General features: G+C 35.1%; 1 protein-coding gene and 1 long non-coding RNA gene across 2 annotated transcripts; both read right to left on the bottom strand.

The window, feature by feature from the left end:
* Positions 1-3,983: 3,983 nt before the first annotated feature.
* On the bottom strand, positions 3,984-8,160 carry LOC133874355 (uncharacterized). The gene is made up of 3 exons (XR_009901251.1): positions 8,050-8,160; positions 6,450-7,239; positions 3,984-4,076 (listed from the first exon to the last, which is right to left on the bottom strand). It is a non-coding gene; the product is annotated as an uncharacterized LOC133874355 (long non-coding RNA).
* Positions 8,161-9,778: 1,618 nt separating this feature from the next.
* Positions 9,779-17,113, bottom strand: LOC133873835 (proteasome subunit alpha type-3). The gene is made up of 10 exons (XM_062311610.1): positions 16,895-17,113; positions 16,714-16,753; positions 16,534-16,617; positions 16,146-16,219; positions 13,896-13,982; positions 13,721-13,805; positions 13,566-13,612; positions 12,720-12,785; positions 11,144-11,234; positions 9,779-10,128 (listed from the first exon to the last, which is right to left on the bottom strand). Exons 1-10 carry the CDS (start codon positions 16,996-16,998, stop codon positions 10,057-10,059), a joined length of 750 nt encoding a protein of 249 aa, XP_062167594.1. The 5' UTR covers positions 16,999-17,113; the 3' UTR covers positions 9,779-10,056.
* Between the last annotated feature and the right edge of the window lie 1,943 nt (positions 17,114-19,056).

Below are 19,056 nucleotides of genomic sequence, written 5' to 3'. Positions count from 1 at the left end.
TTTCCAGCAGCTTTCCAACCATTTTCCCTAAATATATAAAACAAAACTACTTTTTACTTCTCTATCAAAAAACACCATACAGCAGCTTCCCTTCATTTTTCCCTATATCATTAAAATATTGTTTTTTTACTTTTACTTTAATTAAAAGTAGGAAAAAGAAGATAAAGTAGGAGAGATATAATATATTTTGTGAATAAACAATTGAATGAGGAGTGAATAGTGCTTCCCAATGCATTGGGAAGCACTATTCACTTTCCAGAGAAACGAAAATTTTAGGGAAGCAGCTGTGGAGGGATTTTTGTAACTTCCTTGAAATTTTTCCTAAACCTTAGGGAACAGACCCTCTTTAGAGAAGTTGCTATGAATGCTCTTAAATAGCGAGGTAAACATGGCTTATCTATGTTGGAAATATAAAGATGTGGAACTACAAAAAATTGAAGAAAGCAGAAAAATAAAAACTGTCTAGAAAGAACACTGGACAGTAAGGCGAATGTAAATCTGTCTCTTAGACAAATATTGTCTCCCATTTAAACAATAAGTTTTGCAAAATGGAATACAACAATTTTTGTCTTCATGATACAATATTGTCCGAATGTAGTGTGCAGATCGCAAATTCTGAACACTACTTTGAATTCAGAAATTCAGTAACAGCAAAGAAGATGAAAAAGAAGAGAAGAAAAAAGATGTCGAAAATTTGCAGAAAAAATATAGTTTTTATCTAAAAAACTCAGAATCGGTTTACAACAGTTTTAATACAGTTTCTAACTGTTGAAAATACAGTTTCTGACTGTTGAAAACACAGTTTCTGACTGTTGAAAAAACAGTTAGAAAATATAGTTTCTAACGGTTTAGAAAAACAGTTACGTATTCAAAAATATTACTGTTAGAAAAGCAGTTGTACACATCAGGAAAAAATACACACGTAATTAATAATCTCATGTGTGACGATGCGAACGTGCGAAGTGCTAAGTGCGTCTAAAGCGTCAAAGCGACACGAGTCTGCGCTTGCGACGACCAGTGCTTCGCACTGGGTGACGCAACTAGCACAACTAGCACAAGTATATTCAAAATCTTATCTAGTATAATAGCTTGATAAATGCTTATAAAGCACAAAAAATACTCATAGCTTTTCAATGTGGGACAAAGAGTAATAAAAAGAAATAGAAGGAAATTTAAATATTCAAATTTAAGATATTCAAATTCAAATTAGAGATAAACTTAGATATTCATGAAATAATTTTCAACAATCTAAGCTTCAAATTGACTAAAAAAAAAGCTCATCCATGACCTAGTTGTGAGTTTTGACAAAATCGTTTGGTTAATTTTGTTTTTTTAGTTCTTTAAGTCTTTTGATTAACTATTATTTCAATGAGTTAGCTCCTTGTTTTCAAACTTGGGGTTTCTTTAGTATTTATGGACTACAAATTACTTTCAAGATGACATTTTTTTCAAGAATGGACTCCTGAAACTGACGTGCAAATTAAGCTTATAAGCAGTGTAGAACATTGTTTCGCTATGATACCCTAGTTTGGCTGCATGAACTGTTTTGAATAAAGGATGTGCAGGTCAAATGTTGTTGGTTAATTTTCTTTTGCATTTGTTAACTACATCTGTCCATGTCCTTATCTTATGAGGTGCCATTAGCAAGTATTTCTAATGATTAGCTATTAGATTAATGTAGATATTTTATCTATGCCATCGGCATGCTCTTTTTGTTAAGTTGTTTGCTGATTAATCTTCTAGTTGGATTAAATGAATTGCTTTCTACCAAATTTCTTGTTCTTTTCTTGAAATAGGACTTTACTTCTGAATGAGTTTTTAAAGAACAATGATATGAGTATGTCTTTTTCATTCAAATGTTTGATTAGTATTGTTTTGATTTAGTAGACCTACATAATATTATACCAATCATTCATGCAATACAAAGAATTAAAATTCACGTGGATGACTGTTTCTATACAGGCAAATAGTAGTGTTGATGATGTTATTTTGGGGGATATTGTTCAGCAGTGAATGACAAAGAAACTAAAGAAAGAATTTTGTGGGAACAACAAATGTTTTAGTTTATCAAGGATCTATGATGTTTAATTTGTTTATCACTAATGGATATTGCGAATGATGTTTCATTTGTTTATCACTAATGGATATTGCGAATGATGTTTCATTTGTTTATCAGGATTTGTTTAAGAATTTAATTTATTAGGATATGTTATGGTGGATGATGTTTAGTTTGTTTATAAGAACATTTTTAGTTATTGTGGATGATGTTTAGTTTGTTTATCATAACATGTTTAAGTAATTAGTTTATCAAGATTTGTGTATGATGTTTAATTTTTTGTTTTTTAGGATTTTGGTACTTTTGAAACCGATTTTATAGGTTTTAAAAATTTTGGTTATATAGGATTAATACAAATTAATTAAATATAAATCCTGGGGCAACATGCAACATGCTTCATCCTTGGCGCAATAATAATTTGGCATATGTGATATTTGCCAGTAACTGCAACTTTCCAGACACTGCATTATTGACAATCAATGAAAATCCTCGGAGTTGTTGGAACAAGAACATCAAGATAGAACATGTCTATAAAATCTAAACTATGTTTTCTTGAAGTTGGTTATGATACCATTTTTTGGGATCATGCATGTGAGTATACGCAATGAAAAACAAACCTAAAAAAAATTATCTTCAAGATAAATAAGGCTAGATTTAAAATTATATACACAAGTTCATGATACTTACAATCGAATTTGGCCTCTTCTCGGCATTTAGGGCTATATAATTATGTTTGAAATTCTTCTTGCATATTGAATGATGAACATGTTATTGATTCAACCTTCTGATCTTCTCTTTGATGACTGAATATGACAATGTGAACTCACAAAACTATTCTCAATTCTGGAGAATAGCTAAAAGCATATAGACTTGAGAAAAATAAATATTCTCTCTTGAATATTTCTCACACCTCTCTCGATTGTGTTTTTCACTTATGCAAGCTCAAGTTGTGTTTATACGTCTCTATAGACCTCTATTTAAAAATTTAGGTTTATTTGGAGAAGTGGGAAAAGACCATTCTAGAATCCTTGTAGAACTAGGCTTGGAATCCTTGTAAAACTAGGATCCTTTACAAGGATCCATGCCCCTTTTACTTGAAGCCAAATGATGGGGTTTGGGTTTTATCTCATTAACTCAACGTTGTTTTTAACTGCTTAAACCTTTAGGAATTAAATCCTTGAACCAAAAGCTTTTTTAATTTCTTAAACGTCTATGAATTAAATTCCTAAGCCCAATCAAGTCCAAATAATAAGCGACTTAGGAATTAAATTCCTTGGCCCAAATAAATAAAATAGCCGAAATAAATAAATACATAATTGAGGCCCAAAACCAAATAGCTAACTTACATCAGCTCAAAGAATGACTTAAAAGGAAAAAATAAAATTAGTTTCAATAGGCCAGTGACACTTGTCAACGACACTATTAATCACAATAAATTTCGCTAAACTAATGTGACTGCACTCTAATATGAATTTTCGGTTAATCAATTAATCACTGTGACGTATTACATATTACATATTACTTATTTATTACGTATTACGTATTACCCTTCCATGTCATCATTCCGTAGTTAAACCAAAATCCATACACTGTTATTTTATTTACTACATATTTTCCTTGATACTTTGATTTAATTACATGATTATATTTTTGTACGATGTGAGATTCCATCTCACCTTATATATATAAGTTTCAGTAAATCCTATGAAACACTTATGCACGAACTTTAGAATAATATTTTTAGTTTCACGTCCATTTACTACACAATTTCCTACTTATGCTGTAATAAATAGGCATGATTTTTGGCACCTCAACTATAGTTGCAAAAAATTAGATGAACTTGATAATTCGTATTCCATTGAACTATATTCAATTAAAAACAAAAACAAAAGGCTAAATAATACATAGGGACAGGGATGAACAATACCTGAAATTTGCAGGAGAAAAAACTCCAACACAATCATCCGTGGACAGTTCAGGGTTTACAAGGTCCACCATTAACCCATTGAGTGTCCTCACCCTGTAATAATATACATGAAAAAACACATCACAAAACTCTGCACCTCCAAAAAGGGTCTCAACATGATGATCGAGCACAGAAACTCAAATGCAGTATCCAAACTATTATAGATTGTTATAATTAAAGATACACCCAATTAACAAAGACCATAAATTTAATACAGAAGTAAATTTTGCAACCATTTAAAATTGTTATCATCTGATTGGTGCCAAATAGTGGTCATAAGTCTGACACAATTAAGATTGCCGGTTTTCTATGAATGAGCCAAGAACAAAATCAAATTTCAATAGCACTGAGCCATATAGTGTATGAAATCTTTAACCTTTAAGCCGAGAAGGGAAGGGTAGGCATTAATGGAGGAGGAGTCATTGAGAGCAAGAGTGGCAGTCTTTGACAATGGCTGCTCCCCAAAGCCATTGTTATCAGCCGAATCCCACAAATCCCAACAACACCAAAAGCATTAAGCTCTTCTCCATTCTGGGACCAATAGCAGAGATCTCCGAAGCCAAAACCATTAGATTTTCAAGTTTGTAATTTTCCTCTTCGTTTTGGGTGTATAAATAGATTCATAAAGAGTTTGAATTCGGATAGGATTCCATTTGGGATCCCCAGGAATTATTCGAGTCTTAGACTTCTTCTCTTTTCTGGGTTTTCAATTTTATTGGTTGATAATTATTACTCACCTTCAAAAAGGTTAAGAATTATTGGGGTGCCGTTAACTTAAGGAGACAGAAAAGCAGAGATAGTCAGCTTGAGAGTTAAAAGAATCCAACACCGGACTGTCTCTGCTCTTTCTCTCTCCTTCTCCAACTGTCTCTGAGTTTCGACCGGAAAAATGATCGTCGGCTTTTATGAATTATGTTATTATTTAGGAAAAAGTCAATGTATCTTGAAATAATGTCTTCTTCCTCTTCAAAAAAAAAAAAAAAAAAATTAATGTCTTCTTAAATTTTTTATTGGGACAATATTTTCTGAAACTATCAAAAGTAGATTCAAAACGTTGCCAATGTACTATTAACGCCAGCAAAAAAAGACAAAAATGGTTTTACAATTTTTTTTTAATAAAACAAAATTATTCCTATAAATTAAAAAAATAATTAAATAGAAATTAAAATTTTTAATTTTTTAAAAACAATTAAAATTTTCTTTCTTTTTTTAAATAAAAAATTTCGTTTTTTTTAAAAAAAATATTTCTTTTTAATTTTTCTTCTAATTTTAAAATTTGGTCACCCTTGATTTTTATCTATTTATTTTTTAATCTTTTTTTTTTAGTTTTAGTTTTTTTTTTTTTAATAATCATTATTATTATTTTATTTATTAAGGGTATTTTCGTCATTAGGGGAACATTAACAATTTTCGGTAGTTTGGGGGGCACATTGTCCAAATTGAAAGTTTGGGAAAAACATTATCAATTGAGTGGTAGTTTGAGAGGGAGTGTGTGAACTTTACCCTATTTTTTAAATTAGCCATATTCTCATTGCTGATTCAATTTAGAGTTCGTTTGGGTTTGCGATTTCAAAAAGTGTAATTTTAAAATGTGCGATTTAAAAAAGTAATTTTTAAAAACGTAGTTAAACGTTTGGCAAAATCGCAAGTTATCCTTTTAAAATTCTGCGTTTTTAAAAAAGCACCACATTGCCTGCAATTTGAAAAAAATTCTTCAGCGTTTTCAAATCACAATTTTTTCAAAACGTAATTCTCAAATAATTCATTTTCTGAGATTTAGTTTAAAATTGCATTTTTTTTCTACGAAATCGCAATTTCCAACGCACCCTTAGACTATAAGTTGTTGAAGAGAATAACTTCTATGAAGTTGCGGCACAAAACCCCTTTTTGTGCCCTAGAAATGGGACTGACAAGTCGACTTGAAACAAATTAAAAAATAAAAAATAAATAAACAAAAACAACATATCATACCAAATCTGAAGAAAAAAAAAAAAAAAAATCTCTTTTACTGTCTTTTGGTTTCACTCGAAGCTCTTCAAATTTCTTTTATCACATCTACAAAAACTACTGTCGCCTGAGCCCACCAGCACCACCCACCCCGGACCAATGCCACAGAACACCATTGCTTCGGTGGGCTCAAGTGACAGTGGATTTTGTAGATGTGGTAAAAGAAATCTGAAGAGCTTCGAGTTAAACCAAAAGACAAAGTAAATTATATATATATATATATATATATATATATATATATATATATATTCCTTTAGATTTGGTATGATCTGTTGTTTTGTTTATTTTTCTTAAGTTGTTACAAGTTGATTCTCATTAAACGTGTTTAACCAAAAAGAAAACTTTTATTTGAAAGTTTGATTGTCAGATATTTAGGCAATTTCTTATCCAATGTCCATTCTCCTTGCAATAGAAGCATACCTTCTGGCCTTGCCTTTGAACTTGTTACTAGCTTTATTGACATCAATAGCAAATGCTTTGTCATTTTCCTTGGTTAGGCAACATATATGGGCACGCGGGTCAACACAGCATAGAGGTGGTATGAGGCGGATGCACACAGTTGGCTATGAGGCGGTAGACTAGCTGAGTCTCCATTGACAGCATATTGAGAGTGAATCCTCCAACCCCCTCAAAGCCCACACTGTGGGGGCGTCCCTCCGCGAAATAGTCTCCTACTGTAGAGCGGAGACGTCTATCTGCTACAGGCCATAGGTACACCGAGTCGGGCACCCTCGAAGTGCAGGTGATAGCGTTAATTAGGTTTGCGTCCACCCGGATAGGCTTGCCTCGGAGCCACGTCTCGAAGTAGTCGTCTCCACCCTCGCGAATGTTCATGTAGAACTCGCAAAATATATCGGTCACAACAAGAATGGTTTCGAAGACCGTCTCCCCCCAGCCCTGGAACTCAAGGAGATCTGGAACCCTCCAATAGCGTTTCACTGAATGTCGATTAGATCTGCTGCTCACTCTACCAAGGGAGTCCGGGTGTAGTAGGTCTTGGTGTACAGATTAGATGTCTCACCGTACACAGGCCTCATTGTGTCAAAAACCCCCGTACTGTGGAGTCTCGGAAGTCGGCTCAGTGGCCTCGGTGGTCTAGGTCGAAGTGGACCCCTCGGCTAACGTGAAGATGTGTGGCTCTTTGCCACGGCCTCGGCCCCCGGTCGGGAAGATGATGCCTCAGCCTCCACTCTTTATCTCTTCCTTTGTTCTGCAGTGCATGACATCGTCTTATTACAATTATAAACACTACTCAAATCCTAATCCACTATTGACCTTACAGATTCCAACACAATGAGTGGGTTAGGTTTCAACGGGGTGACTCGTCTCAAGGGGATAACTTCAATCAGGTATTGGCAAAAACCTATTAGTTTTTGCCCTCCAAAGAGAGATTCACACATCAGCATCAAACAAAAAAAGTAAATTCTTACAAAACTTAGCAAAACATCGGATGAAACCCTTTTTTCACTCTTTTAGTCTTTTAAACAAAAAATTCCCAGCCACCGTCACCACACTGCCGCCATTGCCCCACACTGGGAACCACCGCCATTTCCACCACTCCTTTACCGATAAGTTCAACCTCTCTCTCTCCGACAGCATCCTCTAGCTTTAATGTTTTATTTCTTCTGTTTGGTTACTCATAAATGTGTGGGAAATTAATTTCAAAACTCAAAATTCGCCGAAAAAATTCACAACAGCCACTATAAAACCACCGAAAATTTCCAAATCTCGCCGGCCACCTCTAGATCATCTCCGACCGGCGAGTTTTGGAACTCAAAAAGGGTCTGAAAAAAGAAAAGAGAAAAGAAGATATTTGGTGTGTTGAGTTTGAGGACATTGGAAGCAAAAGGTCCAAAGAGAGCAGTGGTGGAATGAAAAACAACCAAAATGCCCCAGTCCTCTGGGAGTCAGGGCTTGTCAGCGACAATTTCCAACGATTACTTCCAAAACCCTATGAGAGAGAGACCCAAGCCATGAGAGAGAGAGAGAGAGAGAGAGAGGGGGGGGGGGTTGAACTTACCGGTGGCGGAGAGGTGGAACCGGTGGTGGAGGAGCGGCGGAACCAGCAGTGACGGCGGCGGCGAAGTCTGGGGTGGGCGATGGCTGGGGTTGGCGGTGGCTAGTAGATTTTTTTGTCTTGTTATTTTTTTTTTCATGCTAAAAGAATGAAAGGAAGGGATATGATCTAGTGTTTTGCCAACACTTGTATTTTTTGTTCTAAAGTGATGTGTCAACTTCTTATTGGTGGGCATAATACCCTTATTTTTTGCCTTGATCGGACAAAAGTTGCACTCCTCGTCTCAAATACCGGGTTAGGTCACAAAGGTGGTGTAGGGTGTTGAGGTATGGTTTTCAAAGAAAAATTCTCACACACGGCAGGGTTAGTCATAAAATGACAGAAATACCCCTATGGGCTTTTTCCCAAGCTTCTCTTCTGGGCTTTTAATCAAACGCTCAGGTCCATGAAATTTTGAGCAATTCGGGGTTACTGGGTCATTGGGGCATGATTGGTATGAAAGTAGACTCTAAATGGGCGTCAATGCAATGTGATCAGGATTCAGGAATTTAGAATCCTAGGGGCATTTTGGTCATTTTATTGGATTTGGGCAAAATACCCAAATTAGGATTGTCATGGGTACGAATTTAGTCACAACATCTTAAGGGGGTTTAGCCAAGTGCATAAGCCTCATCAATATCGAGGAATGAAGGAAAAGAATTCGGATTTGAGCAAAAACCTTCCCAAATCCGGATGGTTGGGTCTAGGGGTGTGGAATCAACCTACCCAAACCCTTACCTATCATCTATAATCAATCCATGCCAATCAATTGGAAGCAAGGAATCAAAATCGTAAAACTTATGCATTTTCAAAATTTAAAAACCTAAAACAATTTGAGAAAAATGGAGTGAAATCCGATCTGATTCACCTTCTGCTCAAAGTCAAACTAAATTGGAGAGATTGGATCAGAGATAGTCGCCTTCTTTACTGGACTTTATTTGCCTTTCTGGGCGGGGGTATGATCAACCTCACATACATTAGTGATGTGCTTTCTCCATTTTCGTCCTTCGTTTTTGACAATACTCCGTATATCGAACTCATTTTCTAGTAGAGAAAATATATATATTGAATCGTTTGCATTTCCAAAGCTATATGCCAAAAGTCACCGTATAGACTAGCTGTCATTTTTTCCCCTCATTTTCGGTGTTTCTCGCCGTGTGACTTCATTGAGCCTTCACCGTTTTTCCCAACAAGAATCCTCTGGCGACGGGATCTTCGCCATTAGCTGCAAGGAGAGGGCATTTTGCTGGCACTGTTGTTTTGGAAGCTTCGGAGGCTATGCTATGGTGGGTGAGGAAGGTGGTACAGACTTCGCGATGGGCTACGACTAGGCACAGCCTCCATGCAAGGAGGCCCGAACCATGGCGACCTTTAGCTTCGCTTGCTTGAAAGGCATGCCCACGTCGTGCGAGAGCAGCACCACCAGGACCACTGACATGGCTAAACAAATACTAGAAACTTTTCATGTAAGCAAACAAATACCAGAAAATAACCTCTTTTTTTTTTTCTAAAAATGTTTTCAACCAAAACCATTTTCCGAAAGAAAGTATTTTTCACCCAAACAAATGCATGAAAGGGAGAACTAATCAATACTTAAGAGTGAAACAAAACAGGTCACGAAAATATTAAATGCATATTACAGATGGTTAGCTGCTGTCAATAGATGGGAAAATTAAACATTTATCTAAAATACTGTAGCAGCAATAAAGATGTTTTTTTATAAGTAATTTTTTTGTCCCCAAGAGAAGGAAGAAATGGAAATTCAAACTAGTAACTTCCATTTCATAAAACATGGTCTCTGTAGCAGCAATAAAGATTAATGGGTTTAAGGAAAAAAAAAAAAATTAAAAAAAAAAAAAAAAAAAAAGCACCATTCTATGCCATAACACATTTTATGGATGTTCTGAAACGATCTAATGACAACTTGAAATGCAACCACTCAAAAGAGAAGTTAACAATAGGGAAGCTCCACTAATCTGCATCCATTTCTTCCAGTGCTGCTTTAGCTGCAGCCTTAGCTTCCTGTAAAAGCTCATCTGGAACCTGAAAATGATTTAAATAAAAATAACAGTAACTAATCTGGGTCTCCAAACTAATGTCTTAAGATGACCGAGGGCAAAACTATAGCAATTGGTTAGATTAGTAATGGAGTGATAACCAATGCCAACAAACCATGTGGATAGACTAATGGTTGGCTCAGAACCATATAAATAGCTCCAATATATAATCGATCTACGATAAATAGACATGGGACAAGAAAGGGCAACAAGTTGGTACACAACGGAAGAACATGATGATGACAGTGCCTTAGTTTCCTTCCTAGAAGAAGAGACCAAATCATGCAAAATGTATATTTCTAATTATAAAGGAAAGCCAGTATACGTTCTAAGGAGACAGCGAAACATATATTTACAAATCGTATAGGTTCTGTAAATATATACCAAGAAATGGCACATCCAGCACCATAATCTAAAACCTTGCACTCAATGTAAATAAAAGGAGACACTGAACTGCAACCTAATTTACCAAAAGCAGCAGCATTGTGAAGAATTCCATAATCATATTCATAGATAGTCTAATTGAAATTAATCAAGTCTAACATCAAAATAGCAAATACCATGTTTGAAATTATTTATATAAACAATTCATAAAGAAATCAGTGTGTGAAAAAAAACACTTCTATCTCCTATAGTTCATTTTGGAGCGGGTGATTCCTTTATATAACTCACCCAAAGTCACCAATTAAAAATAATCTTGGCTCCACAAACAGAATACTCAAAACAAAATACAATAACAAAAGAAAGAATAAAACAAAACACAATATCAGACAAAAAAGTACAAACAAAATAGAGGAGCCTTCAAAAGCAAATTTAAATAGACTTTCAGCTACATATGACTAATTTTGAATTAATTGTAAAAGTATGGTACATGCAAGATGTGGGCAGACAACTAGGCCGTTTAGCCTACTGCGTAAGGGTGTGACAGTTAGAGCAGACAATATCAAGAAATTAATTTGAAAATAGTAAGCTTTTTCACCGCAATTGAAATTTAGAGATACCTTCTGATGTTGACGGTTTGACTCATCACAGACCCAGCTCATTTCCAATTCAAAGTCCTTGTCCTTTGCCTCATCATGTACTCCATAAATGCTGCTTAGCATTAACATGAATAGTCAAAGTTGTCATACAATCTAATATTTGATATAGATACATTATGTAGCTTTAAACATGAAATGAAACCAGCTTGTAAGTAGTACTATGTAATGTATAGTGTTCCATGAGGCATCAAGAAACCAATTCATCCCATAGAATGCATGAGCAACAAAAATGCATAAAAAAAAATATAAAAGAAGTAACTCCAATTATTTAACCACCAGTAGCAACAAAGCAAGTCTCAATAATACATCAAATAAAATATAGAAATCAAACTGTTCCTTCATTTATCTTTCCATTGTACTCATCTTTGAACTATTAAGAAATTCAAATCATCATGAGACTAAATAAATACTTAACAGGAGCCATACTACCAGGCAGAGAACTAGTACTTAATCACAAAGAGAGCCAATATAAATTATATAAACAGAAGTTCAATATTCAGTAGAAAATTTTAAATTTTTTTAACAAATAGGATATATTTCTTGTCAAGATAAAATAAAACAAATTCGTTTTCTTTTTTGATAAGTGCATTTCATTAAAAAGTGCAAAAGGAGGAACCCAAGTATACAAGAGAAAAAATAAATTTGTTTTTCACGCTTAAAAGGAACATCTTAATTGATTTAAAACGTATAAAACTTTATTTCGTTGATTTAGGGATGTAAGCCCAAAGAAAAATCAAATTGAGATCACAATGCAAGTAATATAGTAAACAGAAATCCCCATGACTTAATGTAGAATGAAGGATCTTATTGTGCAGGATAAAATTTGAAGGCTGTGGCCAACTGTAGGCCCCACCCACACATATTACATCTGTGGATATATTTTTTACTTTATATAGTAAATTTATCTTCATGCCCCTGTTTAATTGAATATATAACTGTACCAATCTTATTTCTTTTGATATTTCCACAGGAAAACAAAAATTTACACAATACAAATGAATTCTGTGTAGGGTGGTTTGTATACAATGGAGGATTAATATCAGGGGGGGAAAAAAATTGAATATAAGGAGCTCTTTCATGCTCTAATCTTCAGTTAACCAACGCAACTTGCATTTCCAGATCCACCACCCCAACCCCCAAAATCCTATATTCCTCTTTTTGCTCTCTAAAATGCAGCACCCTCTCTAGTGACACTACTACCTCGTCCTCAACCTCCCAACACACAAACATATACTCACAGCGACATGACTGGCTTCCCATTTTCTGGCACCCCCACTACCTTCACTGTTTTTCCCTTATTGCACACCTCTCTAGCAATGTCACAGACTCCTTGACCCTCTCCCTCACTACTTCCTAATCATGATTTTTGATGTATACAGTACAATGGAATCAACAGCAAACAACAATCTCAATGCGACAAATTTCTTTTTCCTTTACCATCCATATTGAAGTTGAAGAAAATTCTACAGCTTTTGATATTGACATCACAAAGTCAGCAAGATGCAGAGTTGACATAATAGTCCATAATGGCACTCACATTTTGGCTACTTCGATAACCCCTTGACGACAAGTCATTTCTGAAAGCTTTAACTTTTCGATCTCTCTGTAAAATCATCATTTTAATTATATCAGCAATGTCACTTAAGTATGTAATTTTTGTTAAAAATTATAATCAAAACATGTGTAAGAGAAAAAATTTAAACAAAGCAAAATAATGCAATAGCAGCCCTCGTCTAGATTTTAAAAAGGATATAATACCCAAAACAGAATCCTTATGAACAAAAGTCGAGTAACATTAGATGTCCCTCATGATTTACTCCCATAAGATATTAGTATGGGAATAACGAAAAAGTACATTAGTCCTTATGATCAGTTAGCAATGACACTATCAGATTATTAGTTTCTATCTGAATAACCAGGAAAAGATAATTTCAGTAATAAGCACAGGAAACTAATCCTGTGTAAGTCTATGCAGCCTCTTACTTCCCTTTGCTTTTAGTAGTAGCAGATCTCCCATGGAAGACATACCAATCAAAGTAAATAAGCAATAAAACACTATTTTTTGGGATATCCCTAACATCAAATTCTTGTACACGCATAGGTTTGGGACAGAATTGTGGGCAGTCATCCTTGGGAAAGCTTAAGGTATGACAAACATTAAGAGAGAGCGAAATAAATTTGTGAAGTTAAAAAGTAGGACCTGTGTTACTTACAAAAAAAAAAAAAAAAAGAAGAAGAAGAAAAAAAGAAAGAAAGAAAAAGAAAAAGAAAAAAAAAGTAGGACATGTGTTGATAACATTTGGAAAATAAGTTTTCAAAGAAATTCTGCTGCTATGATCGTTTAGCTATCAAGAATTTGATAAACAGATATAACTCAACTTACGTTTTAGCCGCTTGCCTGCCCTTGCCAATTGCAGCACCAAAGTACCTCTAGAACAAATGCCAAAACAGATATTGGTACAAAAAATGAATGATGATGTGAATGGTAAGAGGATTGATTGCTACACTTATTTTAACATACGGCCAAAATGAACTCACATATGAAACACCAGAAGGCTCAACCATGTACAGTTGTGGTCCATCTCTGTCATAGCCACCAAGAATAACTCCACATCCAAAAGGTCTGCAGCACCATTAGTTATTCCCCTAAGGAATATAATGAGGAGGAAAACAATCATAATGAATGACAAATTTTGGTAATATCTCATCAAACCTTAGCCACCAATAAAGTGTACACAGATGCACATAACTAGCAACACGATCAGCAAGTTCCTTGACAGGAATTGGTTCACCATACACACTGCACAAAAGAGTCTAAAGAAAATGAGATAAACAAGTAACAATATAAAAAGGCAGATATGCAGCAATGACTTCTCAGATTTTGGGGAAACTGCATTTGGCCAAATGCCAATTGCAGAAAATGTGTACTTTGTAAGAAAAGAAAGAATTTGCATCCATCACAACCTCAAAGGACCCGTTTCTAAAATTCATAGAAACCCTGCATATAAAAGCATGGAAAAAAAAATGTATTTCTGTTTCTCAGATAAAACTGTCACCCCTTTCTCTTTACCCTTAGTTGTACTCCATTCTTCCCATTGTGAATATAATTTTGACTGTGAAAAAGCACACAGGTGCATGCATGATTCTAGAACACATACACAACCACGTACACAAATTTGATGGTTATAATTAATAGTAATTTCATTTTTTTTAGTAAGTAATCGAGATATTATTAAAAGCGTAAAGCATCCCAAGTACATAGGAAGTGTACAAAAGAAGCCACCGAGCTTATTATGAATAGTAATTTCATAAAAACTAATTTGCCAACAAGGTTAAACAGATGCTCTATATTTGCAACTTTTGGCGTGCAAGAAGTCCTAAAGTGACCTGTTTCCCATATCTTTCTTTTAGCAACTACAATCCAACTACTTCAAAATGAAAGTTTAACCTATTTAACACCGAAAGAAAGGAACTATCTACTCTCCATTTCTTTCAGTTGGAAGCTAGAAAGCGGCAAAACTGTAAAAAAGCACAACAGAAAAGAGAAGTCACCAGAAGGGTAAAAAAAGAAGTTTCACATACTAAGTTGAAACCATGACTGGAAATGTAGTCAAAACCCTGAAACCCAGACCAAGTCAATAAAATTCCAAATACCCAAAAGTAAACCGAAAGCACGCAGATAAGCAATCACACGCAAGAAATTTTCTATGAACTCTCACACACTAGCTACTTAAGTAGAAACTATGAGACTGAATATTCTTTTTTTGGTTCCTTCTTCTTCTTGGGGTAAATAAGACGTATCTTAGGCAGTCAGGCCTTTCCAATTATATTCAGCAACAAGTTTGACAAAAGATGAATGCATGAGCATCTGCTGCAATTGGTTATAAGCCAAGTAAGCTAGGAAAGAAAGTCTATTGATTTACTTGGATTGACTAATCAACTAAGAAAAGATACATCCGTGTGTGACGAATGCCTGAGTATGTGCGTATTGTGTCTTTTCATGCATATGACAGCTTGACATAATTTAATTCAATAGTGACCAAATCATAATTCCCAATAACAAGAACAGATTATAAACAAAGAAATGTTTTTGTCACTTTGCATTAGATAATGTAAAAGCCTGGGCTATTTTTAAAACTGGTAGAAGAGTTGCACTTAAATCTTATAACATGGAAGAGAAAGCGGCAAGTTATTGTTAATGTAATCTACCAAATACAAGGGAACAACAACAACAACAACAACAAAAAACTATTTTTTACCTATCCTTGGAGAAAAAAAAATAATGATATGGTAACCAGTTTTTGTAAAGATATAGGTTTTGTGAAAAACTTTCACACAAACAACTCATTGTCATCAATAAGATGTAGAGAGTGCAACAATCAGCATGAAGTGACTCAGTTAAAACACAAAACAGATCCTAATTTTCTCAACTTCGATCAGAGGTCAGGTCCCAGATGAATGATGTTTTTTAGTAAGTAAAAAATATCTTATTAGAAAGAGAAGAAAATTTATAAAAGAAATCCTCCAGATAATTACAAGCAGTTTCAGATGAATGATTTTCCTTACATCTACTATAAATTGCATCTACCGTAACAGTCAAGATCGAGTTAAACATAACCAGGATAATAGATAGTACTAGTCAGGATGTCACAGGATAGAAACAAGATATTCCAGAATGGAGCAAAGTGTCCAAGTACCATAGTGTGCATGTGTGGGAATAGCGAGAGGGGAATGTGATACTTTCTTCAAGCAGAATAGTCGCAATTAACTATGACTATATTTATATTTATAATATGCAATGATCCAGCATAATTAATTAGCACATTCACATTGCATCTATGCGACATATTGGTAAAGAATAACTAGGGAAAAAAAAATGAAAGATTTATGCACACACAGAGAGAGAGCTAGAGGGAGAGAGAAATGTGACCATAATTAAACATTCCAGAGCAATAAGGCAGACCTTTCATAATTAGTAGCTTCGGATTTGGCCCGAGCAACAATTTGTCTCCCATCTGCTGCTAATCCTGCCACAGCCTGTAATTGGAAAAACACCAGCATATTCATAAAAAAAAATAAAAAACTACCTCCTTTGTTAGCAGCTTATGCAGTGAAGCTTCAAATTTAACCAAGTCTGACTTATTAACCAGGAGACTGAAACATATATCAAATAACAGATCACACTTGTTTTGCAGCCAACAGAGAAGAACATTCATGACATTTAAATATCGAAAACAGCGGAGATAACCCACGACTTATGCCAACAATTTACAAAGCAGAATTTGGATCCAATCGAAAAGTCACCTTAAAAATAATAATAATAATAAAAGAGAAATGGGAACATATGGTACCATGCCGGAGTGGCGATGAACAGAGTGAATTCTTCTATTGGACCCGGGTAGCATCATCTTCGACGCTATTAGCTTCTCCACACCCTAGAATACCCAACCAAAATACACAACATAAAGAAAAAAGAAAAAAGTTGCCCAACAATCAAATAATCAAACAGGCAAACGCCGAGTGATATCTACCATTACAATCCCGTCTCTGCATTTGATGCCGATAACAGTCCTGGAAAATCCAAAACTCAATATTACTGCACATAAAAGCCTAGGGTTTGCGGGTCGGGCAGGGAGCTAGATAACGAATGAGATGGGGAGAGGTAAAGAAGCGAGGGATTGAAGGGTGGGGCAAGAGAGAGAGAGAGATTACCCGCTGTTGTCGACGGCTTTGGCGGCGTACTCGATCTGGAAGACGCGGCCATCGGGAGAGAATGTGGTCACTGAGAGATCATACCCTGTTCCTATGCTGCTCATACTGTCTGATCCCTGTCTCGATTCTTCTTTTACTTCTTCTTCTTCTTCTTCTTCTTCTTTGGGTTGTCTTCAGATGTGCCTTCAGCCAAAACCAAGCTACAAATACAAGACTAGCTGCTTTTTCTTTCTTCTCAAGAAATACAGCACGCGACTTTTTTTGTTTTGTTTTTTTTTGTTTTTTTTTTTTCCTCTCTCTCTCTTCTATTTGGGCCTCCGTTCTTACAGGCCGTATAATGCATAGAGCCCAAGAAAAGGAATTGCCCCAAGAGCCCAATTATCACTCTTACGGGCTCCCACGTAAGGACAAAAATTTCGTCCAAACCTAGTGTGTGTTATTTTAACATGCGAAAAGCTCAACGTCCAAAACTCATGACAAGCTGTCTCACGGGTCCTTCAACTCAGCAATGTCAAAATTAGCCAAATAATGTAGCTAACTATGGTCATCAATGAGACACAAGAGTCCCTTTGAATTTCGAATAAGATTTTCATATTTTGCCCTTGAGGACAAGGGTGATTTTTAGGGGAAAGAGTGTTATGATAATAAAGTGCAAGGGATTAACATGCTATAGTATCTACTTTTGTTGTAAAGTCAATGTTGCATTAGGAGTACTTAGTTGATATCTATTCTTATATTTTATTATATGTCAGTGTTGCAATCGGATTACATATAGTAATCATGTAGTTGATTACTATATGTAGTAAACTATATTGTAGTCTTATAGTTTACTTTATCTTTATTATTAGTGTCAGTGTGGTATTAGAATTAAATGTTAGAGTCAGTTGGGTTGTAACACTACGGTGCATTTATTTGTGTGTAAGGGGTGAAGCTCTAAATCATGTAAGAGTTATCTCCTAGCCGAGTGTGAGTTATCTTTAAGTAAGTGTCAATAAAGAGTTCTACTCCAAGTCTAAGTCTTATATTCATTCTATTTAATCGATGTCATTGAATGAATAAAGAAGCAAAAAATTGGAGTTTTGGACACCAGTCCCAACACGTTCGGCCTCTAGAGCAATCGTTCGATCCACAGGTCGCAAACGTTCGTTCAAAGGATAGGGAATGTTCAATAGTACTAGAATGCATGAAAAACTAAGGATACTCTACCTAAATGTGATAACTCATAATCAAGCCTTCTAATAGCCTAAAATGAACATTTTAAAACATATTAAGTTGACTGATTAAGAGTGAACTTATACTTTGTTTAGAAAACATTTCCCTCAAGAATAATCTATAAAGCTTATGTGCTTAAAATTTGTAAGAACATCAAAACTCATATGAATAAAATATCAACAATATGAAAGATAAATTAAGTATCGAGGATTACCTCAGTGAGGGTGAATTATCTTCAAAACTCCTTCCTCTCTCTCTAGAATCTCTCCCTCTCTCACACAAGAAATGAGATGAACATGGTGCATGAAGGGATTTTGTGAATGAAAGGCGTAGGGGGAAAAATGGGTATTTATAGGGAAGAAAATGCAGAGGATAAGGATAACCTAGTTTGTCACCTATCGAATGTTCGATACTTGAGGCTCGAATGTTCATGTTCTATTTAGGGTTAAACGAACATTCGTTGTACGACTTTGATTGTTTGATGTATGATTTGACGTACATGCAAAAGGTATGGGATGTGCCTTCTGACACACAATACACAACATCATCAAACGTTCACAATAGAAACATTGAATGTTCGTTAAGAGGATAAAGATGATGGTTGCGTCAGCTAGGGCAATCATCGATCGTTCGTGAAAGAATTTCAAATGTTCGTTTTAGGGTTTCATCGAACTTTCCAAGGAACAAGGCGAACGTTCGAAGGGACTTAAAATAATAGAAAAAATATTTTTGTATAATTTGTTAGGAAATGAATTTTTGATGATAGAATATAGGGTTAGTCTTCTTATTTTAATTTGTAAATCGTTTTTTTTTTATATGGGGCATCATATCAGACCCAGTTGGGCTGCTAGTTGTTGGTCATTATTGTACTTATCAAGGAATTGGTGTTGTACCAGAAATTCTTTCGAGAACGCGCAAACCATACCAAGAAGGGAGTAAGGGCACGAATA

This window comes from Alnus glutinosa, chromosome 7 (genome assembly GCF_958979055.1).
Source record: "Alnus glutinosa chromosome 7, dhAlnGlut1.1, whole genome shotgun sequence".
NCBI lineage: Eukaryota > Viridiplantae > Streptophyta > Magnoliopsida > Fagales > Betulaceae > Alnus > Alnus glutinosa.
Note: the sequence above shows the minus strand (reverse complement) of the source record. Positions and strands in the feature narration are given on the sequence as shown.

What these genes read in the sequence shown, in the direction of transcription:
- LOC133873835 (XM_062311610.1), bottom strand. Translation starts at nt 16,998, where the DNA reads ATGAGCAGCATAGGAACAGGGTATGATCTCTCAGTGACCACATTCTCT. An exon ending in TTCATCGCCACTCCGGCATG is followed by an intron (nt 16,220 to 16,533) that starts GTACCATATGTT and finishes TTCCAATTACAG; the next exon opens with GCTGTGGCAGGATTAGCAGC. An exon ending in ACACTTTATTGGTGGCTAAG is followed by an intron (nt 13,806 to 13,895) that starts GTTTGATGAGAT and finishes ATGGTGCTGCAG; the next exon opens with ACCTTTTGGATGTGGAGTTA.